This window comes from Podarcis pityusensis (assembly GCF_964106645.2).
Source record: "Podarcis pityusensis genome assembly, chromosome: 13".
Classification (NCBI taxonomy): Eukaryota; Metazoa; Chordata; class Lepidosauria; order Squamata; family Lacertidae; genus Podarcis; species Podarcis pityusensis.
This window is the reverse complement of record NC_138038.1, coordinates 8,129,059-8,156,826: the sequence shown is the minus strand read 5'-3', so window position 1 is coordinate 8,156,826 and position 27,768 is coordinate 8,129,059. Positions and strand designations below refer to the sequence as shown.

At 41.7% G+C, this 27,768-nt stretch overlaps 1 protein-coding gene across 2 annotated transcripts; it reads left to right on the top strand.

The window, feature by feature from the left end:
* Positions 1 to 1,211: 1,211 nt before the first annotated feature.
* On the top strand, positions 1,212 to 27,768 carry CENPC (centromere protein C; the record flags this gene model as incomplete). 2 transcript variants are annotated; one of them, XM_080976619.1, is made up of 17 exons in its annotated part: positions 1,212 to 1,361; positions 3,316 to 3,362; positions 3,733 to 3,800; positions 5,035 to 5,129; positions 6,342 to 6,441; positions 8,215 to 8,344; positions 8,643 to 8,834; positions 10,864 to 12,204; positions 13,031 to 13,101; positions 14,140 to 14,205; positions 15,920 to 16,024; positions 18,169 to 18,258; positions 19,565 to 19,654; positions 20,029 to 20,183; positions 22,231 to 22,321; positions 24,118 to 24,190; positions 27,619 to 27,768. In XM_080976619.1, the coding sequence occupies exons 1-17, from the start codon at positions 1,350 to 1,352 to the stop codon at positions 27,632 to 27,634; spliced, it is 2,742 nt and encodes a 913-aa protein (XP_080832745.1). In that variant the 5' UTR covers positions 1,212 to 1,349. The 2 variants fall into 2 exon arrangements, with proteins under 2 accessions (XP_080832745.1, XP_080832746.1); XM_080976620.1 differs by lacking the exon at positions 27,619 to 27,768 and having other exon boundaries at positions 24,118 to 24,194.

The following is a 27,768-nucleotide window of genomic DNA, read 5'->3' as shown; positions in this document are numbered from 1 at the left end:
ATCTAGGTATCTAATTCAGGTGGGTAGCTGCGTTGGCCTGCTGCAGTAGATATCTATATATATATAGATATATATATAGATATAGATATAGATATATTGTCTAGTAGCACCATGTGCATGCACAAGAAAGCCCATACCAAGAACTAACTTAGTTGGTCTCTAAGGTGCTACTAGACAATTTTTTAAAATATATTTCCTTTTTTAAATTATTATATAATTTTATTGTTTTGCTTTAAACAAATACATATAGACAACCAAAATTACAAAAGAAAATTCCTTAATAATAATAATAATAATAATAATGAAAAAAGCTAAATAACTACAAAGAATATCAAAGTACATAGCATAAAACATAAGCCACTATGGGAAAGAAAAAAGAAAAAGGAAAGAAGAAGGATGGGGGGGGGGGAAGGAAAAAAAAAAAGGAAGAGGAGTCAAAACACAGGAAAACTCATCTAGTGTACGCTTCCGTCAAGGTCACAACAGATCATTGTTCTTATCAATTCTATCTGCATTCCAAAGAATCCCTCATCCCAGATGGGTGGGGTACAAATAATATATTATTAGTATTATTATTATTATTATCATCATCATCATCATCATCATCATCATCATCTTGGTATCAGGGAACATTTCTCTATGAGGTATATATACCGGTATATATATGTGTGTATATATATGTGTGTATGTGTGATACACACACACACACACAAATATGTATGTGTATATATATATATATATATATATATATATATATATATTTCTATGTATCTAATCTCAGCTTTCATAGGAGGAGAAAGTTAAGGAAACCTCTATTTTTAGTACCACTTATTATATGGCTTGGAGACCTTGAAGATTCAATTCATGGTTTAATTTGGTTATTAATTCCCCCCCCCTTTTTTTATTATTATTGTTATTTTTGGAAAATCAATAAATTGTTATAGATTTTTAAAAAATGTTATCTATTAAAAAAGAAGATTCAACCCCGCCGGCCGCGCCCCCCCCCCGCATTTCTCTAGGGATGCCCTTTCCGCGCTCCCACTAAACCCCCCCCCCTTGCCCCACGGCAAACCCGCAATATCGCCTTCCGCGCGCGAGTCTACAGAAAACGCGCAGTAGCTCTTTTCTCGGGACTGGGGGCGGGGCGGGGAGGAAACCGCCTCCGCCTCTCGGTTCCCTTCCCTTCGTCGCTGACCCCGCCTCCTCCGATGACGCCACAAACCCGACCGGCCAATGAGCGGCCTCCTCCTCCCCCCCGAGGCGAGCTTTTGAAACGGGGTTGAAGGAGAGGAAAAGTCCCGCGCGGCGGAGGCGGCCCCTCCCCTCACGGCTGCCCGAACGTCGCCGCCATGCACTCCCTGGTAAGACGGGGGGAGGGGGGAGAAATGGGGGGGCGGGGCGGGGGGCGCGGCGGGGGGGGTATCTGTCTCCCCCCCCTCAAAAAATCGAGGAAATAATTAGAAATCAATAGTTAAATAACTGACCAATCGCGCCACCCTCCCCCCCCCCAGTATAAATCCTGGCTACGCCTCTCGTGAGGCGATTTCGCGCGCGACAGCCTTCAGTTTCGCCTCAGTTTCGCTCCTCGTTTCTCCCGACTGGATTCGAACTGTAAAAGTTCGCTTGAGCTAACTAACCTATAGCGGTTTCTTTCTTGTTGGGGGGCCTGCCAGTGGTTACTAGGACGTCCTAACTTCACTATGGATATCTATCTCCCTATCCACCCCTTTTTCTTTTATTATTATTATTATTAAACTGTGGGTCCTTCGTATTTTAGGTAGAATGCTTCCAGCTCCAACGTTTTCCTTCTGGGACCTGAGCAGATTTAGTTGCAGTAAAGTTGGAAGGGAAGCTGGGCCAGCTCTTTAAAAAGGGAACAAACATGGATTTTGGTCGTGTTTACATTTTTAAAAACAGCCACCAATATGGACAGGTGGCATAAAATAGCAAGTGTCCCTGAGACGGTTCATATATATATATATATATATATATATATATATATGTTCATATATATGTGAATATCATCATCATATATGAATAACTACATATATCATGAATATCATATATCATATCATCATATATGAATAACATCATACAGTGGTGCCTCGCAAGACGAAATTAATCCGTTCTGCGAGTCTCTTTGTCTTGCTGTTTTTTCGTCTTGCGAAGCACGGCTATTAGCGGCTTAGCGGCTATTAACGGCTTAGCGGCTTTAAGAAAAAGGAGACAAACTCGCAAGAACTCGCAAGACGTTTCGTCTTGCGAAGCAAGCCCATAGGGAAATTCGTCTTGCGGAAAGACTCAAAAAACGGAAAACTCTTTCGTCTAGCGAGTTTTTCGTCTTGCGAGGCATTCGTCTTGCGGGGCACCACTGTATATATATATGTATATATATGTTCATATATATATGAGGAACATTTTGTCACTAATTGTATAACGAAAAGGTTTAGTAGTGGTAGTAACGTCATAGACTTTTAGTATCAGTTTCGTGGTGTGTGTGGAAGTCATTATTTAGTAAATTTGTACTAGATCTGGTACTAAATCCAAGGTGCATCTGGAAAAAGCTCTGTGTTCATTTACTGACTCATCTGATTTTTCTCCTGAAATATTTACATCGGAGATGTAACAACCCACCTCATCCGCATAGAGGATGATGCCCACTTCCGAGAGTTTGTATTCTTTTGACTACGTTGTGTTGCCTCATCCTGAAGTTCCAGTCTCATAATATATAATAAAATGGATAGCAGACATCCATACCTGGTTTTGCTTGCCAGATTAAATGTCTTAGAAGATTTACCATCAATTGAAAGTATACCAGCTGAGTTAGTATAGATTATAAAACATTTTTCTGCCCAAGGCAGAGCAAGAAATAAAAAGCTCATCCCCGAGACAATATATTTAGTACCCTAGGTCAGTCAAGTTATTCTGGCACCTGACGTAGAACATCCCACAAGTGCCTCCCTTCTCCCGTGAAGTGAAAATACAACAATAATTAAAGAAATAACAACTTGCTGCCTTTTCATGACACTCTAGCTGCCAGAGGCAGCTGCCTTACTCTGCCTAACGGCAAGTCAGGTCCTATCACTCTTCAAATACAGGACAGCTTTTTCAAACTGTTCATTACTGAATGTATAATTTTACTTCTATTAAAGCTGGCTCTTCCTTCACTATGATTATTCAAACTTCTGCTGTTTGTGTGCAGCCTTGAGTTGCCTTGATTATGTTTTGTATAGCTTCGTGGCATATGATTACTGCAATAAATATTGTCATTTTCAAGAAGCATATTCATAAGAATTATTTCTTTTTTGTCATCAGAATCACTTAAAAGATAACTACAGAGCAAGATACTGCAACAAACAAGGGTAATTAACTTTTGTTTATTAAACTTCTATTATTCTGAAGCAGCCAAAAATGTGGATTTCCAATAGTTAAGTGTGCCTCATATGTCAGTATTTCATATCAGCCAGGATTAAAAGAACTGTGCTACTAATTCCACACACCTAAGAAATTTGATGATTGAGCTTATGTTTCTTGAACATATCCCCACTCCTAATGAATAGTAAACCACTTTTCAAATAGAGTTCAATCATTGCATATCCCATCATGAAATCAAATCACTGTTGTTTGACTGCTTTGTATAATGCAGCATTATCAATATGCTGAGAAGGCAATATTTGCAGGTTGGAATAATTTTTGAAGTCACTCATATCATTTGTCTTTCCCCCCTGCCAGTCCAAATAAAGTTCCTGATATACAGCAAGGAGAAAATGTATTGAAATATATACAAGACTGCTTTACATGTAAGTTACCTATTTTGTGAATCGTTTACAATGCAGTATGCAATATGTGAACTGTTCTGAAAAAAATAGTTTGATCATGATTCCACAAATTGTGGATGGGATTGGTAGTGAACCATTATTTTCTTGTCAGCTGTAATGTCCAATCCCACTGCAGTACAGCTTGCCACAGTTTCTGAATCTATCAGATTCTGTAGTCAGAACCACGGGCCAAATCCACAAATTCTTCACATCTTGTTTGTACCAAAACGTATACATGCACTGTGTTTTTAAAACTGTTTTTAAAGGGCTGTTTTAAAGGGCTACTTTAAATTCCTGCCCATGTGCCACAAAAGTGAAAAAGAATTCCACATTTCCAAGAAAGAATAAGATTTATGGTGCCTTAAAGATTGCAGTATGTAAGCAATCTCAGACAACTCACTTGGTTCGTTAAAAAAATAAACAAATCTTACATGCTAAATTAAATACAGGTAGTGAACGTTTTGAGTGGGGTTTGTGTTCCTGATCCTCACATGTGTCGGCAGAGTGCATGTAAGCCCACTACGCCCCTATTACACCCCTTTTCTGGCCACTTCCAGCGTTGGCATGATGCACACATCAATTGGGTGTGCCTGAAACAGCTGTTGCCTGCATAACCAAAGGCAAAAGAGGATGTACTTGTAGTGGTGTAGGAAGACATGAATTGGGAGTGTCTCTAAGCTTTCTAGATCAGTTTCTCTCTGATACTTGTTAAGGTTCTACTACTATTGTTCAGATGTCACAGTAAGCTATGGCTTAGAGAAACATGAATAAGTGTGTTCTCATGGACTCATATTCTTCCTTCCCCCTCTTTCAGCATGGCCAGAAAAATAAATTTGGAAGCTCTTGCTTTTAATTACCCATGATTTATCATGTCATCAACTAATTCATAGTCTGTAAAAAGCTGCTCCCTGCTGCTGTGCTAAGAGCCCAGTCCTAGGGAGAATGAGATGTACCCAAACCCATTAAATCGGGGGGCTTGCTGAGCTCTGTGTAGAATTGTCCCACAAGCTTCATGCCACACAGTCGTATTCCTCTTGAGGAATCTTACTCGTTATATTTTCCACTCCTGGCAGGTTGGCAAACACAATTTTGAATCCCTCAAAAATGGCATTTTGACTTAGGATATTTGTGCCCTTTCTAGCTAAAGGAACGAACGAGCAGGTACTACTAGATTTTTCTACTTAACCATTCCCCCCCCCCCCCCAAATCTCTTTAGCTTGTGCAGAGGAAAATACAGTATGCTCCCCAAGCATATCATGTTGCTCATCCCCTTGCTCAGACTTCAGTCAAACTCTATCTCATGGGAGAAAGGTAAGTTGTTTCTCTTTTTAATATGACTTTTTTGTGATTGTCCATGTATCCATGCATGTTATGTCATTTAACATATCCAGTCACGTTTGGTCAGCTGAAGTTGATTAGATTGAAAAAGTGACACTTCTGTTATGCTGCTGGTTTAAAATTTTCTTTTTCTTTGTTAACCCGTGTTACTCAGACATGGACATGGTGTTATTGGTGGTTTATTTGATAACATTTCCCCCTTCAGCCCATATAAGCTAATCTAAGAGCCCATATGAGCTAATCTGAGGGAAAAGTGATCTGCAGACCAGAGCCACTGCTGCTTTGAAAAGAAAATCCTAGCTGCTGTTCTGCTCTGTTGGATTTGTAACATCTTTAATGGGTGCTGGCGCTGTGGGTTAAACCACAGAGTCTAGGACTTGCTGATCAGAAGGTCAGCGGTTCAAATCCCTGCGACGGGGTGAGCTCCCGTTGCTCGGTCCCTGCTCCTGCCAACCTAGTGGTTCGAAAGCACGTCAAAGTGCAAGTAGGTAAATAGGTACCACTCCGGTGGGAAGGTAAACGGCGTTTCTGTGCACTGCTCTGGTTCGCCAGAAGCGGCTTAGTCATGCTGGCCACATGACCTGGAAGCTGTATGCCGGCTCCCTCGGCCAGTAAAGCGAGATGAGCACCGCAACCCCAGAGTCGGTCATGACTGGACCTAATGGTCAGGGTTCACTTTACCTTTAATAAACTGAAGATGAATTCAGACAAAACTGTGGGTGAACCGTTGAACTAGTGTTGGTATCATGATTTTGGTTTCACAATTTTTGACCTGGCAATATATTGCGACTTATGATATGTGTGTGTGCGCTATGCCTGACACAAAAAAGATAAGAAATGTGGCAATAGGTGACTCTTTTGGAGATCCACAACTCAGAAGGTGCTCTTGCTAGTGATCTCTACTACCTCCGTAACTTACCACGTGCGTTAGACTCATGAAAGATTGGGACAGCTCCATGATTACTGCAGGAGCCATGAGCTCCTTGAGCTGGTCACAACAGTGTAGCCTCAACATGGATGTTCACACTGTGTGTGTTTTCTCCTGCATTAAGATTGATATTGTATAAGATAGCCAGCATGATTTAGGCAGCCCAAATCTCAGAAACAACATTTTATTTGTGAAGCTTGTTTTTATTGTGTTTATTAACAGTGTATTTTTCTATAATTTGCCCTTTTGATTGTCAGGAAGAACAGATAGAGCCAGAAGCAAATAAGATTAACTATGTGCAGAATGTATTTAATACCAACATCTTACCATCAGAAGAAGAAAATGACAGGATTTCAGGTGGGCAGCATGATTTTTCATCTGGTAGTCATTTGGGTGAGGATATTAAAACATCGGTCTTTTGTACGTTAATGCTACCAAAACATATTGAAGTACAAAAAAATTGAAATTAAACATAGATCGTTTCTAGATAATTTGAAAAGTGAACGTAGCAGTTCCGATCTCTGCTTTGTTTCCATTCCCCATGTAAGAAGTGAGGGAAGGGGAAGAGAGGTGAGTTTTATTATAAAAAAAATGTAGGGGTAGCACATTTCAGTCCAAAATTTCTGGGGGCAAGGAGGTGGGAGGGGAGCTAAAGAACAGAACTAAATGGAAATGGAGCACATAGAAACCACATGAAATGTTGCTTTTCAAAATGGCATGGGGGCGGCAGGTGGAGGACAGATTGAACAGAATAGCCCACTTGAGTACAAATGTGCAGGTCTGAAGTTGCAGTTCACACTAAATACCTTATTCTGTATGTGTGTGGGATTTTGGAAATCCTTCAGCTGTTCATTATACAACTTACATAGGGGCCATGTGTGAACTGAGTTACCCCATAACTACAAAATAGCCTTTGTTTGGGGTTTCACCTGAAGTCTGAGCATCTATATGAGAAGGTCCATCCTTTCCTGTATAAACCTGGAATCTGTCTGAGGTGATGATCGGGGGGCCTGCCACATTTGGAGGTTAGGTGGCTCACTGCAAGAGACAGGTCTTTCTTCACTGCTGCTTCTTTTTCGGTTTCTATTGATGTTGGCCTATCTGTTTCTAGTCTGAGATTTGTATAGATATTTTATATTTGCATTATATTAAAAATGAAATATAACATGCCCTCAAGCCCTCTTGATAGAAAATCTTTATTGAAATATTCCAAACTTAATTGGAAAACAAAACAAAATGCAGTGGTACCTTGGTTCTCGAACGGCTTAGTTGTCAAACAAAATAGCTCCCGAACGGCGCAAACCCGGAAGTAAGTGTTCCGGTTTGCGAACGTTTTTCGACGCAGCTTCCGCTTGAGTGCAGGAAGCTCCTGCAGCCAATTGGAAGCCGCCCCTTGGTTTGCGAACAGTTTCAGGAGTTAAATGGACTCCCGGAAGGGATGAAGTTCGAGAACCAAGCTACAACTGTAGCTACTTCTGATTACTTGAGGCATATTTTCCTGGAAAGGAAAAAAAAATGTAACCTGTTCTCAGATGTGGCCAGCTAGGTGCAGCGCCTTTCACCCCACTGTAACTTCACTTGATCTAAACAGTAACCCCCTAGTTGCTCCCCCATTGCCTATTTGGCTATTCAAAGTCCCACCAGCTCGGGCATCCTCCTTCCTCTTTCTCATAGTGCAGAGACTGTATACCACCCACCACTCAAAAGATGACAGAACTCATCTGTCAAGAGCATCAGCTTGTCACTTCAGGGCATGCAGAAGCCTCAGTGATGTTTTGAAATAAGATGAACCTTTTGTCCTTCTGAAGCACCCCCCCCCCTCAAAAGGCAGTGGGAAGGTGTGAATAATCAGTGGTATACTTTTGGTTAAGTGAGATAGTTTTAATCATCATTGCAGCTTTAGCTTTTAAATATGTTTCAATATACACTGTTCTCTTGGAGGAGAGCAGGAGAATACAAATCCATTTTTTAAAAAATGTAGTCACAATGAACATCCTTTAAAAATCAATAATGAAAAATGTCTGGGCAGGCAATGTTTGGCTGATAATAGTGTGGAATAAAAATAGTTCTTAGGTCAGAAATAGTAACAGTTATCACTATTCTATTTGGTTTGTTCCACCATTAAAACAGATGCGGCAATGTTAAAAGGTGCTGAAACACCAAGCAGTGAGCATGTGGATTCCATAGATGAGGATGTCCCGGTGATGTTCGGAATACCTGCTTTCCTGAATGAGGACAAAGAGAAATCTCATACGGAAATGTAAGTTCTGATGAAAGTGAAATATTGTGCAGCAATATTTATGTTCCCACTTAACATCACACTGACGAGCAAACAAATGGCCAACTTCTATAGTATAATTGAAGGCATACATGTTTGGACTGGCTTGGAAGAAGGACTTGGTTTTGCCTGTAATGGTACACTGGGTTTCAGAGGTTGTTTCAGGGTATTGAGATAAACCTGGAAAACCAAAATATCAGTGTGGCTTAATTCACCCCCCAAAAAAGGTTGCATCTTTATTTTTATTTATTGGATTTATATCCTACCTTTCCTCCCAAAGGAGCCCAAGGTGGCATGAAGAAGCACGTGATAAAGATTTACAGAGCAGCATAGATGCTAGAAAATCTGAGGAGCATCATGCAAGGAAAGAAACAAAGGAGCTTTCAGCATGTTTTGCTATCTCTTCCTGTCAAAAGAAAATAGCAGAGTCTGTAGCATCATTAGATGCCATGACAAGATCTTCTAAAGAACGGTGAGATAGGTTTTGTACTGGAAGCATAATATCACTGTATTTTAGTTTTGTGTAAGGTGTTTGAGCATTTGTAATTTGAAACATAGCCACCAAATTATGTCGGCATCCATCTGTCTCGGGAAACAATGGAGTGTGCCTCTGGGGGTGAAGTTAAATCACTGAGTTAACAGGAGTGAAGTGATGTCCCTGGGGCACAAGCCAGGACATTGTGTATGCTACCCAAACAACAAGACCCAACCCCCCCCCCCCGGCCTCCTTAATGTGATTCAAAGGAAAGCAGAGCAAGACATCTGGCGCTAGCTTGGTATTTATTTATTTTATTGTTTCTTTTATCTTCCCTTAGGGGACATGTCCACCACATGTGGAATAAGGTTCCCTCATTTTGTCTGCATCCTCAGCGCTTATTGCTGATATTTATTTATTTATTTATTTATTTTGGATGATTTGGATGGGGTCAGGTACCATCTAAAAATCAGTTAACAGTGGTGAATTTTAAGTCTTTTCCCATAATTTCCCCCATTTTTCATCTTGATTGGGTAGCCACAATTGTGTGCCCATTTCACCTTCACCTCCTATTCCTTAAGGTTCCAGTCCAGTAATAATCTGTGTGGTTTTGATAATATCTTTGTATTATTTAATATTATCTTTTGTAAAAAATCCGCTGTCTTTGTGTCAAGACCATTTTTTTAAAAAAAATCTTTATTGAGTTTATAAACAAAATAATAATAAGAAATCCTCATGGCTGGCATTTTCCTTCCTTTTTTTGGAGATGTTTGTGCGCTTTGTTTAATTGAATAAACAAAAGTATATTGGATCTCCTGTCTGCAGGCTCTTATTGGCATCAGCAGCACCTGGGACAATAAAAAGGTCTGATTAAGAAAGAAAGTATACTGCAAAAGTAGAGGCTTTCTGACGTTAGAAGAATGAGTAACAACATATGGTATTAATACAACAGTGGTCTGGCCCCGGTATGGTGCAGAGATCTTCTGTAACTTCCCTTTCTCTAGGGGAGAGGTCTGGCAATGTGTAGTCTTTGGGAGAGGGATATGATGGCAGTTTTTCTGTCAGGTCTCTGTGCAGGCATGAATATGGGAACGTGCACAAACCAGGGACTCCTCTTTCCACTTAGACCATCATCTTTTTGTCTGAGATTATGGACCTCAGATTATGCCCCAGAGTTTCATCTTGGAAGCTGTCAAGATCACACTGTGCTACTTAATAGCCAACTAAATACCACCTGAAACAATTTGAAGTAACTCTATCAGGGTTGTATCCAGTACTGTACTCTCGCACTCCCACCTCAAACTCTGTAGAGCAACCAAATTTGTATTTTGTAGAGCTAACCTTTGCAGCTTATTCTCATTTTAATTCCTGTATCCATTTCCACATAATCATATGCACAGAGACCCTAAAGATGACAAGTTGCTTATCTATATAGCTGAACTGAACACCTCCTCCCAGTTTTAGCTCTAGGAAGTTAAGAGATGATACTCTATGCTGGCACAAGATCCCACTACGCAGCTGCACAGAGGACCACTCAAAGACCAACACTTTCTGATAAAGAACCTATGTTTTTCTTTCCTTAAGGAATCTCATTATGTTAAACATTTCCAAATTGCCTGAGGGATTGTATTTTTCTGATCAATAGTGGGAGAAGTCCTTTGGTATTCTTTAGCAGTGGAAGCTGTTGAGTTTTCCTGTTACTATCAGGCCCTCAATGTTGTTTTTAATATTAATTATTGGGATATGTATATATATATGTATATATATATATATATATATATATGCAGAAACTTTTTAAAACTTGAAGCAGATCAGAAGCCAGGGTACCTGATTTGTGGACCTAAACCTTTTGAAGTTTACTTAGAATAATAAAACATGAAATGGTTACTGATTTGGAAAATATCTGGGTGTATTCTCAAAACAGAAGCATCTCTGAGAATAACGTTTGGGGTATATGGGGTTGTTTTGCTTTCTTTCTTGCTGTTGGTGATATGTAAGCAATCAAGCACCTACCTTTCCTTCCTAGAAATACAGCCAGTATAGAGCCAGAAGACGAGTGTGAGTTTGTTATAGAGGAATCATTTGGATTGAGTTCTACATCCTGGATTTCAACATCCCCAAGGAACAAAAAGCAACAGAAAGTCAACTTAATAGCTGCATCGTCTGAAGGGAAAAAAAGAGCTAAGCAGCAGAGTGTCAGAAGACAAAATAAAAGGACATCAGAGAATCTTGTTACACCAGCGCCAATAAAGCAAAGCAAACCGAAGTTAATTAATGCTGCTGAAAGAACTGTTAACGGAATGCAGCATGTTTCAAGGACTAATGAAAGAATCGCTGTGGAAGGTGGCCGCTTGCCGCTAACTGTAAATACCATCCAACAAGTAAGAAAGCAAACACCTTCCAAAGGTGAGCCATCAGTCGGTATATGCAATGAGGATTGCCAGGTGTCTGCAAGTAGAAGCCACGCAAGGGACCTTCTGTTTTTACAGGAGCAGGACCACGATTTTTCATTGCAGCCACAGGCCATCGTAAGTACAGCCCAGAAGTCATCCCAGTGTAAGCGATCTATGAAGCAGAGCTGCTCAAAAGTTAAGCCTTTGGTGGTATCGCGTGATGAAGGCTGCCAGGATTCTGCAAGTCCTGTAGAGGTGCACTCAGAACGGATTCACTCTTCAGGCCATGATGTTTTGAAAGCGCTATCGTCTGCGATACGTACAGGTGAGCAATTACCTTCCAGTAAAAAACCTGTGAAACAAATACATTCAAAAAGGAAGCCATCGGTAGAAATTCACGAAGATTTTAGGCAAGGATGCACACCTACAGCTGTGTCCCCACAGGGGCGTCAAAAGTCTATAGATGCTGAGGATCCTGCTCCTTTTTTGGGGAAAAAATTATCAAAGCGCAAGCAGTCCATTACACATACAGCCCAAAGGTTGTCACGCAGCAAATCAGCTAAGAGGCGAAAGCCTAAAAGAACACTGTCTCAAAAAGATTTGGAAACCCCAATGAGTATTGTTAAAAGACCTAGAAGGAAAAATAAGGTGCTGGTTTCGAGTGATAGCTCTGAAAGTGAGCATGGAGGAGAAGAACAGTGTGGTGAAGAGGGTGAAGCCACTGGAGGAAGTAAGAGGGTGCCTGTTTCAGAGCAGATCTCAGAAAACGAGAGTTCTGAAGGGGGTGGAAGCCCCTGTGAACCAATAAGCGAACCAAGGAAGACGTTGCCACGGGAATTAAAACCGACTTCCTCAGCAAGTGCTCAAGAAAGTGGAATTGCCTTCTACCAAGAGGATTATTCTGAACAGTATGTGGCAGAAAAAATATTAAATACTTCTATGGAACGAAAAAACAACAATACGCGTTCCTTGCAGTAAGTGCTTTCATGCATTTATGTTGCATGTTAATTTGACTCCGGGGGTGTATAAATATTAAATCAATAGAATGGGCCCTTCACTTAGGCACAATTTACTAATCAATCGTGACCTTAGGTGCATGGCCCAAAAATGAATAAAATAAATAAATTGGGAGGGTGAGGGTGGTGGAACCTGCCACAGAAAGAGCTTTTAAGTCCTTTGCCTCACTTACTGGGTTCTGGGATGCTCACAGAGCCTTCGTGCCTCCTTCCTAGAGGCCAGTAAAAAAAGTGTTACCTTTCTTACCTGGCTTTGGGAAGGTGGCGCAAGGGCTCTGGGAGTGAATCTGGTAAGCAAGGTGGAGGGCAAGGCCAGCTTCAGACAAGTGAGGGTGGTCACGTAGGGGTTTTCTTGGAGGGGGGCCGGTCCTGGCTTTATTCAATTTTGCCTTTGCTCATAGAGCCCACTATATGTTCTTGCTGCAGTTGATGGCGTGTAGTACATGGGTTGTGTTTCTTCCTTTGCTCCTAACCTAGAATTTTATAACCATATCCAAATCAGAGTTTCAGTCCTGCAGTTCATCCTTGATGCCTTAGGCCATGTTTAAGGTTATGAAAAGCAGTAGAATTGAACCTAGGGGAAAGTTAAATACAAGAAACCCTTGAGTCCACTCTAATAGTTCTTGATAAGTTAACCATTTCTCGTTGCCTGTCACCTTTTTTCTATGAAACGCTTCTTGTTTCTACATACAGTTTCTTTTAGTATGGTACTTTTAATTTGCATGGATAAATTGTTTTGATTTTTTGCTCTCTAAGGATTTTACCATTGTTCTTTTCTTTTAAGTGGCCCTGTTTCTAAAATTAAAACTTCTTCAAAACATCAGATTGCTGTTAACAGGGAGGATTCAACATCAGGTATGGCTTATTGATTGGTCTGCTTTGCTCTTTGAGTTCCTTTTGCTGTACATCTGTGTATGTAATTGTAAACAGACACATACATGTATGTATTCTGTGCCAGTAAATGGCGCTTGTGTCCTTCAAGCAATAACTGCTTGTTCCTTGATGAAGCAGTCACAGGCCTAATCCTGAAGAGGCAATTGAACTACCACAGCCCTAACATTGTGTTTCATGTTTGGCTTTGCTTGCTTTGTGCTGGCCTTCATTGTGAGGTAAACATTAGCCTCTCCTTTGAGCATTCAGTACAAAGTTTTCCAACTTCCAGTGTTTTCTTGCAGTCAGTGTGACTTGGGCTAAATGTATGCCAAGTCCCAGCTTTTGGGGAGTTTGTGGAAGAACTTTTAACCATGACACCCTCTTTAAAACAATCTATTTTCCAATAATCTGGACCTCTTGGATTAAACATGTGCCAAATATCAAGGCTATAACACACTGAAAAGTACTCATATCATTTTGGTGCCCCTATGAATGAGTCGGTCATTGAAACCCAGGGCATCATGTAGAGCAAGTGGGGCTGATCAGGTCCTCTTCCAATGTTATACAAAAATTACTGTCTGGGACCAATGGGAGCCGTAACTCAAGGACATATGGAGAGCACCACATTGACTACCCCCATGTAGAAAAATATGTAAATCAGTGGTGGCAAACTGCCAACATGTTGTTATCACACTGGTTAAAGATGGACCAGAAGATCAGGTAGATCCACAGTTGGTTGGAAAATGAGTCAAACTGTGCTCACCAATGGTTCCTACAGGGCTCTGTTCTGAGCCTGCTACTCTTTAATATTTTCATCAGTAATAAAAGGGTAGAAATTCTACTCCAGTGGATGGCTCAAAGCTGGGAGGTAAAACTGACTGATTTTACTGTGTTCTGTTGTGGTTTTGATTATGATTTTATTGTTCTGTGGTTCTTTCAGATAATTTGTGTTAGCCCTCTGCTGATTGGAGGGAGGGTGGGATATTAAAAATACGAATTCATTTGTATTTTACTATTTAGATGAATCTGAAGACTTGGAAGAGGAGGAAGGTGTAACTTATTTAAATGCACTGAAGCGCAAAATGAGTAAGATTTCTTTCTTTCTTTTTAAATGAAGACTGCATCAAATGAACTCTGATCTCTCTGTCTGCAAGATGGCATGTTAAGAAGGCCTATTGCCAGTCTTAGAACTTGGGAGATATATATATAGAGAGAGAGAGAGCATGCATGCATGCATTTATTCTGAATTGGTGCCAGTGATGGCTGCTGTGTCAGTTCATTTAGTCAAACAGCATGAGGACACTGTCCTAGTGTCCTATTTCTCACACAGGGCTGGGACCCACCAGTGGGCCTTAGACTTCTTTCAGGTTGGCCTCAGTGCCACAGCTTGCCTCATGCCGCCTCACTTTCCTTGGTTGGGCCAATGTCAGTACCAGCAGCTCACTACATGCTGACTAAAGGTCGTCAGGAGACAGAATTGGTGAGAGGTGTCAGTTCTCTGCAGGCAAAGGGCCAGAGAAGATGTTTCCGCCTGCCACCCTCTTCTAGATGGCTCTGCTCTTTTAAAGTTAGGCCCACTTCATCACTGTTAAGGAATACATGAGAGGACAGTGCAAATACTGACTGAACTCTGTAAAAATTGGTTAATACAATATGGGGTGGGAGGAACACTCCCCACAGTTGTGTAGTGGCTGTAGTTTTGGACCTTTGAGTGTGCAGATATCGTTTAAACTGTTTGTTCATAAAGTTTGCTAGCTGACCTTGACTCTCACAGCCTCTCTAACCTATTGCAATGTTTAAAGTGGGACTGGAGGCAGATATACTGATCCAAATTCCATGGGTGGAGGGGAGGGAGGAATAAAAATAAATAATAATTTTCTAACACTGCAACTGTAACTCGCTCTACGTGGGGCTGCCCTTGAGTCTGACCCAGAAACTCCAGCGGGTGCAGAATGCTGCGGCGAGACTCCTTACGGGGTCCTCGCTGCAAGATCACATTCACCCAGTGCTATTCCAGCTGCACTGGCTCCCGGTGGGGTACAGGATCAGGTTTAAGGTGCTGGTTTTAACCTTTAAAGCCCTATACGGCCTAGGACCCTCGTACCTACGGGACCGCCTCTCCTGGTATGTCCCACAGAGTAACTTACGGTCTTCAAATAAAAACATCCTGAAGGTCCCAGGCCACAGAGAGGTTAGGCTGGCCTCAACTAGAGCCAGGGCTTTTTCGGCTGTGGCCCCGATCTGGTGGAACGCTCTGTCACAAGAGACTAGGGCCCTGCGGGACTTAACATCTTTCCGCAGGGCCTGCAAGACGGAGCTGTTCTGCCAGGCCTTTGGTCGCGGTTCAGTCTGACTCCCTCTCCCCTTTCATAAGAACTTGCATGAAAGTGGCCTCCCAATTTTTCTCACAGGCCCATATAAGTTCAGCACAAACAGTTGGGCCTGGTGAGCATTTAAGGTCCCCAACCCTAATCTGCGGGTTGCCATTTGATTGGATTTTATTCTGATCCTGATCTGATTTGAGGATGTATTTTAATTGATTGTCTGATTTTATGTTAATGTGTTATACATTTGATGTTAGCCGCTCTGAGCCCGGCTTTGGCTGGGGAGGGCGGAATATAAATAATTTTTATTATTATTATTATTATTATTATTATTATTATTATTGTTTTAAGTTGCAGGATTATAAAGTGTGTGGCAGGTCCAAACATTATTTTCATCCTTGTATGTGTGTTCTGGTTCTGCTTCTGGGTTTTTACCCAACCTAAATCTGCTTTTCATTACCTGTCTTGTTCGTTAGTATTGCCTTCCAACACGCCCAATATTCGCCGGACCAAAAGAATGCGTCTTAAACCATTGGAGTACTGGCGAGGAGAACGTGTGAAATACAAGATGAGACCTTCAGGTGTGAGGTTCTATACAAAGCTCATACATGTTTTCTGGTTGTGGCAAATGCAATGCAGCCCTATGTTGTTGTGGGAATGCTTTCAAAGTAAAAGTCAACTCGGTATAAAAAATAAATATTTACTTTGCCATGCATGGCATTGTAATTTCTTCTTTTTCTCTCATTTCTATAGCTCTAAATATTAGTGGTTTCCCTTGTGTCAGGAAGGGCGGTGAAGAATGTTTTTAGCTCTGCCCCCTCTGTTACCTCACCATGCCCATTCTTATTGCCATACACATATTGGAAGGCAGACTTATCTGCAGCAGGGAGCCTGCAGGGCTCATGTAGTTTCTTTGTGTTATTTAGGACCCTGGTGATAGAGGCTTCTTAAGTGGCGTGGTAACCTTCAGGTGGCACTGTGGTCTAAACCACTGAGCCTCTTGGGCTTGCCGATCAGAAGGTCGGCGGTTCGAATCCACATGACGGGATTCCAGCTCCTGCCAACCTAGCAACTCAAAAGCATACCAGTGCGAGTAGATAAATAGGTACCGCTGCAGTGGGAAGGTAAACGCTGTGTCCGTGTGCTGTAGCACTCGTCACGGTGTCCCGTTGCACCAGAAGCGGTTTAGTCATGCTTGCCACATGACCCCCTCAGCCTGAAAGCGAGATGAGTGCCGCACCCCATAGTCAAATTTGACTGGACTTAACTGCCCAGAGGTCCTTTACCTTTTTAGCCTGCAGGATCACATCAGGCTTCCCACTGCAGACACTTGCCCTCCAACATTTGGAAAGTGGCAAGGGCACCACTTATTTTATTTCCCCTTTGTTGAGTGTCCCTCTTATGTTGCTTGCATTTGAAAACCACGTGGACTTTGAGTGCTTTATAGCATTCTTCAGCATGTATACCAGTGCTCTTTAAATACCGTATTTTTCGCTCTCTAAGACACACTTTTCCCCTCCTAAAAAGTAAGGGGAAATGTGTGCGCGCCTTATGGAGTGAATGCAGGCTCCATGGCTTCAGCGGAAGCCTCCGGAGCACAGCGGGAGCTCCCGCTGCACTCCGGAGGCTAGTGTTGCTTTCGCTGAAGCCAGGAGACCAAGAGGGGTCAGTGCACACCGATCCCTCTTGCTCTCCTGGCTTCGCTTCGCTGAAGGGGCGCTGCGCAGAGAGGGAGAGAATATTTTTTTCTTGTTTCCCCCCTATAAAACTAGGTGCGTCTTATAGTCGGGCGTGTCCTATAGAGTGAAAAATACGGTATGTTGAACTCTGGCCACTTTTACACTTGTTCTATTGCCCTGACCCTCCCAATATATTGGGAGATATCTCTTGAGCAGGCAAGTGCACAAAATGCCGCTACAGCTTTCTGCACAAGAATAAAGTCTCAAGCTGTTTCTTCTCAGCTTGGTAAAGAGAGAGTTAACAGCAGGCATGCAACTCTCACTCTTTAGATAAGCCAGAATTTATGAACATATTTTTAACCCACAAGCATAATTTCAAGATCTCATTTTATTCCAAAGACATCAGAAAGTGTACAGCTTAATTAGAAATTTAGGTTTTGGTAACATGTCTGTGTAGTCCCTACAAAGAGTAATAGTTCATATTTGATCTTATTTCCATTATCAGTTGTCAATATTATTTTTACTTTGATGATTGTGTGTTTAATCAAAATTATTGTGAATGTAATCAAAAATGAATGCTGTTGCTAATAAAGCTAACATAAAAGAGAGGCGGTAATGATTAAAAATCTGTGCGCCTCCTGCTTCAAGAAGAAAATTCTTATTTGTAGAAGGGAGCTGGAATGGGAAACTAACACATTAAAGTAAAATGGAGTCTGACTACAGGAGTGTCAAATGTGGAATTCTCAGACAGGGCTCAGTTTGCCACAAGCAGGAGCCATTTTAAATTCAGAAAACCCCCCCATAAACTTCTTTTCTTGCCCAATATCAGTTTGAGAGGTATGATCAAGGAATTGTGAAATAGAATCCTGGGAATAGGCACTTAGTAGTGAACTGTGTTTCTTTTAAGACATCCTAATGGGAGACTGCTTTCTTCATTGGACTTGATAAGAACTAATCTGCTAGTGGTTCACCTGTTATTCCATCATCCACAAAAATAATCTAAACTGGTTATGAGAAATGATTCCTAAAATTAATTGTTATTTCAGGTGGCTTTGTAGTCGATGGGGTAATATCACCTGAACAGAGGGAACCCAGGAAACGAAAACCTAAAAGGACAATACCTCTTCTGGAGTTTGGTATGATAATCACTTATATATGTATATGGGGGGCACTGGAAAAAAATCCCCACGTATACTTCATTAGATAGGAAAGGTTCAAATTCAACTTTTAGTATTAACATCTTATTGTATAGTATACCATGTGCTCAAATGGACGGATGTTGGTCCTGACCTTGCAACACTCTTTCCTTTTTCTAAAGAAAACTTCCAAAGGATAAATACTGCACATCATATGCTAACTGGTGTGCTTAATTAGAATATGGATGTAATTTTTACTTTGGCAGATAAAGATAGCTATGAAACCTCTTCTCTACTAATAGTAAAGATTAATCAAAGAAGTCACTCTGTAGGCCCTGAGCTTTTTTGAGATGACCAGAGCAAAGGCCTTAACAATATTATGAACTTACTTGAGTCAACCTGTGGTAAATTCACAGCCCTTCACTGTCTTAAGATCCACTTTTAGTGACCCACAAATAAGTTTGCCAGTTCCAAGCATGTTTCTTAATCATAGGATCTGCCTCAGTCCCAAATACGAGGCTGGTGGGGGCACATCTCTTAACTTTTTGCTGGGCTTTGGCAGAAGTAAACAGCCTCACTGCTTTCAAGTACCGTATTTTTCGCTCCATAAGATGCACCTGACCATAAGACGCATTTCGTTTTTAGAGGAGGAAAGGGGGAAAGCCCCGGTTTGTTGAGGATCAGCTCATAGTTGTGCAGCTTCTTTTGCAAAGGGGAAAAGCCCCTTTTTTGAGGATCAGCTCAAAGTTGTTGAGCTTACTTTGCAAAGGGAAAAAAATCCTGTTTTTATGGGGTTCAACTCACAGTTCTGCAGCTTCTTTAGGAAAGGAAAGGGAGCCGTTTCTACAGTTTCCAGACAGATAATCTAATCAGCCAGTCACATGCAGAACATTCAACAATGGAGGCCTGGGCAAGGGAGCGGGGCCAGAAAGGGAGCCAGCAATCGACCACACATTCGCTCCATAAGACGCACAGTCATTTCCCCTTACTTTTCAGGAGGAAAAAAGTGTGTCTTATGGAGCAAAAAATATGGTAGCTCCTAACCTCTGCACAAGTACAGGTATGAACTCCTGATCAGAAAAGGAGCAGTGACTTAGACAAACTGCAGTTAGAGGAGGATTTCATGAGACTTGCAAAGAACACTTACAACCTGCGTGGACTTAATCCTGAAGACTATTTATTCCAAAAGCTCACATCTAGAAGTGTAGTCAGGTTGACTGAATCTTCCAGCCCTGCCTCTTGTTATTTAACAGGGTAACCGCTATATGACCTGGGATCCAATTCTGTTTGTACTTCTGTTTTGCAGACGTACCCGATGACTCAACTGTTTCCTTAAAAAGTCTTTCTCAGCCAGCTGTTGTGTTTGATAAAGAAACCAATAAAGAGGTTCTTCTAGGTGAGTAATGTGACACAGGTTTAAAGGTATGAAGAGCAAGTATATTGAAAACTTGCTCTGTGGCCTTTCAAGATCCTGCATATATTCCCCTCCCCCACCCGCATGCAGAGCTGCTTGTATCATTCCTTTGCTTTTCATATTTCACTTTTTGAATACAGTCTACTTACCTTAAATATTGCAACTCTCTGATTTTGCCATTGACTGCAATGCAAACCTTCAGTGCGCCGCAGAATTTTGCACGATTACCTTTTGATGAAGTAAGCAGGTTTTGCATACGACTAAGATAGCACATGTTATATTGCAGTGTACATTACCTGACCTTGTCATCTCCTATGAATATTAAGTCATGTATTTATTTTCTGGTTTTGTAACAGACTGTGTGAGCAGGAGTAATTCACATTTGCTTTTCATCAATGATGAGACGGTGTCCATATACAAACAGCTGAATACCCCTTTCTTTTCTGCCGGCAAACTGATACTAAAGCCATTAAAAGAAAAGGGATTTCAGTATTCCCACACAGATACACTGGTGAGTATACCAGAAATTGTATATGTTTTTGCATCATGGAATTGTTACGTTCTCACGTTTTTCCTATGTATGCTAACATAATGGTATTTTACCAGTTTTGTGAGATGGAGCAACTGTTTTTTCTCAGTTGTCAATCTATATCAGGCATGTCCATAGTCCGTTTTGGGGGCCTAATTTGGGGGCCTAATCTGATCAACAACTTCAGCCCTAAAAAAAGTTCCATTCTTAAAAAAACGCTCAATAACTTCAATCCGAAAAAAAGGTTAACAACTTTGGTTGGCCCTTTAGTCGGCCCTCACGGCCCTTCACTCCATCAAATCTGGCCCTCTGGAAAAGAGTTTGGACACCACTGATCTACATGACATGTTCATTTCTGTGGTAAAGTATCTCAAGGCTCTGCAGAGCAAAGAGTGTGCTGGGATACGTGTATGTATTATGAAATCTTAAATGATCAAACAATCCTATAAGCCCAAGACACCTGCTTACTGAGGAGGCTGCCCATTATATTTTTGCTGATCCTACTGCAGACGCAACAAAATTACATACCTTGGAGGAGGCTGCTTGCCGCATCTCTGCATGAGTCATTGCTTTGGGCTTCCTTCCAGTCAGGAGGCATGTTTATCTAAACAGCGAGTTTCATGGAAAAAAGAATTGGGCTTTTAATGAAATCGGGGAAATAATGTCCCTCAGAAGCTTGAGATACCCTGACAAAGGGTATAGATTTCCTGTGTTGATCCACCATCCTTTTAGCTGAATGCAGAACTGTGGAAACTTTTTCTTTTAATTTTTATCTAGTCCATCACTTTTAAACAGAAAACAGATTGTCACTGGAATTTACAGGCTAGTCACAGTCAACGTTTTACAGTTGAAATCTGAAATGCATTTGCAAAAATTCTATGGCTGACATCTAGTGACGTCTGACTGCTTGTGCAGCAGAAATCCACCTGTGCAATGGGATTTCTGGTTTCTCTTTTTTTTGCCCTTCCTGCCCCCCCTGTGCCCCACAAATCTCCAGAGGGTCCCTCAATCCTCTGAAACAGGTTTTTGGTTGTGCAGGGCTCTGGGGGGTGGGGGAGCAGAAAAATTAGAAGTCCCATTTTTGAGTGGGTTCTTTCTCATGCTACGTTGAATCTTGCACTATGCCTTACATATGATAAAAGATGGGAAAGATATTTTTTAATTTGTGAAAACTAGAACTTTTAGTTTGTTGTTGTTGTATCACATGTAACAGTCACACAATTACAGAGGGGAAAAACAACTGCAAACAATCAGAGTCACTCCAGAGTACACCAACAGAACTTTGTCAGTGTATATGTGCCAAAACCATCACAATCTTAAGAAACACAAAAATAATACATTTTAGTTCTAAGATTGCTAGTTCAAGATGTTCTGTTAAGAAGTACATAAGAGCACTGCTAAGTCAGATGGCTTCCTGTGGTAGACTGCCCCCCCCCCCTTTTTTAATGCAACAGGGAAAATTATTGGAGCAGTCTCCGGATGTGGTTGTAGCAGAGATAACTCTGCCCCCTCACCTCTTTCATTAACAAGGCAAAAATGACTGTACATGTTAATGAATCCATCACACTCTTTGCAATACATGGTGTATTTACTCTTCACTTTCCCATCCCCGTAAGCTTCTGCTGCTGAGTTAATAATTCATTACTTTATGGATTTCCCCTTTGAAGCAAGGGCAGCTTGCTTTTTCTTTAAAAGAAAACGTATTTTCTCTCATAATGCAATGCCAGCAGGTAAAGCTGTACAGAGATTGGATTACCTCCCCAGTGTATTGATTCTGTGCCGAGTAGTGGCAGTGGAAAGGTCTGTTGTAGGAAATTGCCCAGGATATTGGTTCCCTTCAACCACCCACACCTTCAGTAGCGCCCAGGCATTCACAGCACCAAAAGTATCCAAAACCATTGTTTGGGTGGATAAACTGTTGTGCTTTTAAAAGCTGGATCTTCTTGCTTCTAACAGCCTGATGATACTTTATTTATACAAGTTTTAAGACGAAAAGTGAAGTAACGTTTTATGGCTTTCATTTCTGAAGGTTTTTCACATTTCTTGCGGAAAGCTCCTTTTGATGCTGTACGACCAGTATTACCGTCTGACTGCCGGAGACTATTTTTTTATCCCACCGGGTAAGTGTACCGATCATCTGCCAAATAATGAGCATTTTAGAGAGGGGGAAGGGCTAAGGTGAAGGTAAATGCAGAAGGGGGAGAATAAGTGCCTATGGAAGGAGATGATCCGGTTTTCTTGAGCAATGTTGGGGCATACGTTGTGTTTGACTCAGTGGCGGAGGAACCCTCTTTGGCACCCGGGGTGGGACACCGAGGGGCGGGGCAAACCGCCCGGTGGCGCATGTGCGACGTCTATATGGAGTGCGCATGCACAGCAGCCCATACGGTCGCCATGTGAGTGGCAGCCGGTACGGATGTCACGCAAGCGGCGCCCATACTGATTGCGTGTGCCCTCGGCCACTCTACAGCTGGGGGGAGGCAGAAGCCATCTTGTCTCTCACACACACACCCAGACTGGTACCCGGGGCGGCCCTCCCCCTACTTTGTACGCCCCTGGTCTGACTGCATGACTAAGGGGCACTTCACGTCCTCCTTTGAAGAAGCAAGAGAGGAATCGAGAGTAGTTCGGCATTTCTTCCCGCTATTCCTTCTGGGCCTTCTGCAAAGCGTAGAGCAACATTGGGTGTCCCTGCACTGGAAAAATGCACCTTTCCTTTACTTCTTTGCACAACACCTGGAAGAAGACTAGAGGAAGAATCAGCCGTGTTTCCTCTCCTGTTACTTTTGAGAAGCCTCCCCATCATTCCCATTCCGCTGCCTCTCTGCCTTTTGAAGGAGAAGTAAGGCAGTCAGCTGTGAAGCATCTAACCTGATGAGAAGACCTCCCCCCCCCCCCATATCCCAAGCTGTTTAAACTGGGTTGATGTGGCCCTTTTGGGAGGCTGTGAGACCAGCAGGTGTGGGGCTAGCTATTTTTACAGTTAATGCTGACACTTTTGCAATTGATTATATGAATTCAGTATAAAATGTTCTGCACTTGGATACAATGGAGGAAGTGGTACTTAGGAAACATAGTTTCGTATTTTTATGTTGGGAACCACCTTGTGATCTTGGGATGAAGGGCAGTATAGGTAAAGGTAAAGGGACCCCTGACCATTAGGTCCAGTCGTGGCCGACTCTGGGATTGTGACGTGCATCTCGCTTTATTGGCCAAGGGAGCCGGTGTACAGCTTCTGGGTCATGTGGCCAGCATGACTAAGCTGCTTCTGGCGAACCAGAGCAGCGCACAGAAACGCCGTTTGCCTTGCCGCCGGAGCTGTACCTATTTATCTACTTGCACTTTGACGTGCTTTCGAACTGCTAGGTTGGCAGGAGCAGGGTTGAGCTCCCATTGCGGGGATTCAAACCACCAACCTTCTGATCGGCAATTCCTAGGCTCTGTGCTTTAACCCACAGCACCACCTGCATCCCTGAAGGGCAGTATACAGATTTAATAAATAATAGTAATAATAAATTGAGTAAAAACACTTGTATCCAAAGAACTGTGTGTGGAGCTCTAGTCACATAATAGGACCCCCCCGCCACAACTCACTCCATTTCCACTGTAGCCCCTAATGTGCCAATCAGAATGAAATGTAATTTGGTAAGGCACAGGGAAGTGTTTGGCAAAAAAAGGGGTGCAGGTGGATCAAGAGCCCTTGTATTTGTACTAGATCTTTTTTAATTTGACCCAAAGACTTCTCCAGTGTCCTTTAAGCTTTGGACAGCACACTGTTAAAGTGGTGATATTTAGGAAGCAGGTCCATTTTGGATGCATGCCCCACCGATATCCAAGTGAAATGAAAACTATCTCATTTTTGCATTTATAAAATGGTAGACTTGTCCTATAATGGAATCACTCTGTTTAATTGTAGGGAACGTGTACAACCTACGTAATCTCTTGAATAAAGAATGTGTTGTCCTCTTCACTCAAATGAAAGGAAGCAGGTAAGAAAAATGTAGAGTTTCCTTGGGTTCTTTAATCTTTTCACGCCCACTCTGAGTCTCCACTGAGCATAAAATGAGGCATGCCTTCCCTTACTATTTTGCTTCTTTAAAGAAAACCCCGGCACTGGGAGACTTATGAAAAGTTAAACGGATAAAAGGTTTTATTTTAAGAACAAAATTGGTAAAACAAAAGAAGTGTCAGGAGATAGAATTATTTCAAGAAACAGTAAACACACTTACGCATATATATGCAGGCTTCTAAACAAGTGGGTAAGCATGCAGCTTATATTTCCTTCAGTTCTTTAAAGTAAACCTTGAGGTATTAAAGTCAGAGCTTTTAAAACTGTCGCGACACGTTACTGTGTCAGCTGCAGTGTGTAGGTGTGTCACATGAACGCTCCCCGTGCTCCTCTCGGGGCTGGAAAGGAGTTAGTTTAACCTCCAGTTTGCTAGTAAAACTAAATTACTACGTCACAAAATGATGCAAAACTGAATTACTGCGTCGCGAAATGATGCATGTCCAAAAAGTGTGTCACCAACTTGAAAAGTTTGGAAAGCTCTGGCTTAAGTCTTAATACTTGGGTTCTGAGGTAAGGCTGTTCTTTTTGTCAGTTTCCCACCTTCTATAAATCTCACTTCCGAGACCAGGGGATCACCACACCCCTCTTAAATTATTTTGGGTTTATACTTCTCTCATCTGAAGTTCTGTTCCCTGTTTACTGAACTGAGACCCAAGTAGCGTCTTCCCTCACAGCTCCACTTCTCCAGTCACAAATTCAGCTACCTATTTCTCACTTGTCTGCATACTCTCAAAATAATCATAATCATAATCATAATCATAATCATAATTTTATTTATACCCCGCCCTCCCCGGCCAGAGCCGGGCTCAGGGCAGCTAACACCAATAAAATAAAATCACAATAAAAACATTATGGGGGAAAAGAGAGGGATAAAAAAACACAATTTAAAATACAGGTTAAAATGCAATTTAAAATGCAGCCTTATTTTAAAATAGCTGATAAATCAAGACCATAAGGGGAGGGAAACATAAGGGTCAGACCGAGTCCAAACCAAAGGCCATGCGGGACAGCTTTGTCTTGCAGGCCCTGCGGAAAGATGTCAAAAGACACTAATCTCTTTCTCTGGCTGTAGACCTTTCCCCTGGGGTGGATGTTACACACACAGCTCAGGGGCTAAACCTTTGTCCAGCTGAATGCCAGGAGCCCGGTTCGCAACTGCTTTTCTCTCTCTCTCTCTCACTGAGTGCTGTCTTTCACCCCCTTCTGGCTAGCTGTCCCCGCAGCTAGTGAGGTTGCAGCTCAACACTCTGCCAGCTATACTGCTCTGGCAGAAATCCACTGCCCTTTACCACCAGACTCAGGTCTGCCCGAGCTTTCCGTCACAGACACATATGTCACCTTGAGGTCCTTGGAGGAAATATGAGAAATAAATCAGTATTGCTAGAAACTCTTCAAAGATTCACCAGCAGGTGGAGCCAATAAGCCGAAAAACTTAAAGTTCCTTTCATTTAGTGGCAGGATCAGATTAACAAAAGCTGCTTGTAGGGCCTTTAGACCCATCCTGCTTGCGTGAATATTAATTGCAGCTGGGTTAATGAGTGGAATGACTGGATGGTGGTAAACCATTCATTTATTTTATTTTTCCATGCTCTTTCCATGCTTTGACAGGTGCAAAGAGTGGCTTACGGTTAAGCCTTCTAGATAAGCAATCCTTTTTTAAAAAATGAAAAAATTAGGTTTTCCACAATTATAACAAATATCACATAACAGAATAACAAACAAAAACAAAGACAAAGGTACATCAAAGAAGAAAACAATAAACGAATGAACAATAAAAACAAACTTAATTCTTTACAAATCCAACCTTATATACATATTAATTGACTTCCTCTAGTCCCTCCCTTCTGAGTTTCCTTGTATCTGGATGTAACAGCTTTCCAATATCATCATTAGACGAAAATATTTCCAATTATAATGTAACTTATTCACTTTTCTTACTGTTCTAAATCCCATTCATTTAATTAGATCCTAATTTAATCCTAGGCCTATTTGGTACTTTCAAGTAGTTTCTAATTTTTTATATTACATCTAGATAAGCAATCCTGATACAGCAGGATTGCAATCCACACGGGTTTTACTTGTTCAATCATAGCTTTATGAGGATTGCCCCCCAACAAACAAACAAACAAACAAACAAACAAACAAACAAACAGAAAGGAAGTCCTTGCCTACCCTCGGGGAAGCCCCCAAAACACTTGTGCGACTGTCCCAGAGCTTGCTAAGCAAAGCAGAGGACTTTAAACTCTTTCTGTGAAGGGTTTTCGCACCAGAGAAGGCGCTTTAAAGCGCTCTGCCTTGCTTACTGGGCTCTGGGAGGGTTGCAAGAGATCTCAGACAGCCCCGATCTTGCAAGAGCTCAAGAGCTCCAGGGGCCGTTCTGACTTTGTGCGATTTTCCCTTGATGTGCCGCTACTGGGAATTTAGCCCTCGCGAAAGTTGCAACCGCACTGAATCCTGTTCATCAGTTGGCCCCAAGCAGACTGGAATAGCTGAGGTTCACTGAACTAAAAAGGAAGAGGGAAACACTTGTTGCTGTTTCTTTATATTTAAGTTATATTTAACTTAAGAGAGTTATATTTAAATACAACATGCATGAAAACCGTGGGGAAGAGAGTGTTGACAAACTGGCATAGGCAAATAAGAGAGGTTTTGGGGTTTGTTTGTTTTTTAAAATCCTTATATCTACAGTGTTACCTCCAGTTGCGGACGGGATCCGTTCTGGAGGTTCGGTCGGATCCTGAGGTTTCCACAACCTGAGGACCGCTTCTGTGCGTACACAGACTGCTTCTGCGCATGTGTGTGTGGCAAAACCCAGTAAAATATTTCCGGGTTTGCCGCACATGCATCCTGAACTTTACGTAACCAGAGGGTTACGTAAACGGAGGTTCGACAGTATTAAATTTTCCTTTAGCAATGAGCAGAGAGGAGGAAAGGGCCAGCGAAGCTGATTATATAGCTTTTTTCAGATGTTCTGTGACCAATAAGGTCTTGCTGGAAAGCAGCTTATAAATTGCAATTAAAATAATAATAATTAATAATAATAAACTACATGTGAGCGCACTGAGAAAATGAAAGAGAATGTCTCCATTTTTTAAATACAAGAATTACTAGTTTGTGCGTCTTCCCCTGGTTTAAATTTAAGAGAATTTCTTACCATCTTTTGCATTTCAACAAAATATTTCCACCCAAATAGTAATCATTGCATGGCTATATTGACTACAGATGTTCTTTTAGGTAGTAACTTGACATAATGTTATAAATCGCCCCGTAGCCAAGTGATTTTGGGGGGTTGTGGCATAGTTGGAAAATAAAGCTTTGTGAAAGATTTGTAATTTTGTTTCATTTCAGGTCCGAAAATTCATGAAGCCTACCCTTGTATCAACATTTCTTGGAGCAACTTAAAGATCGTCTCATGTGGGGGGGAAAGGGGGAACCGTCCTAGCTTGCAGCATTCCAGGCTTGCAGGACAACAAAATTAAAGATATTTTTGTAGTTTGA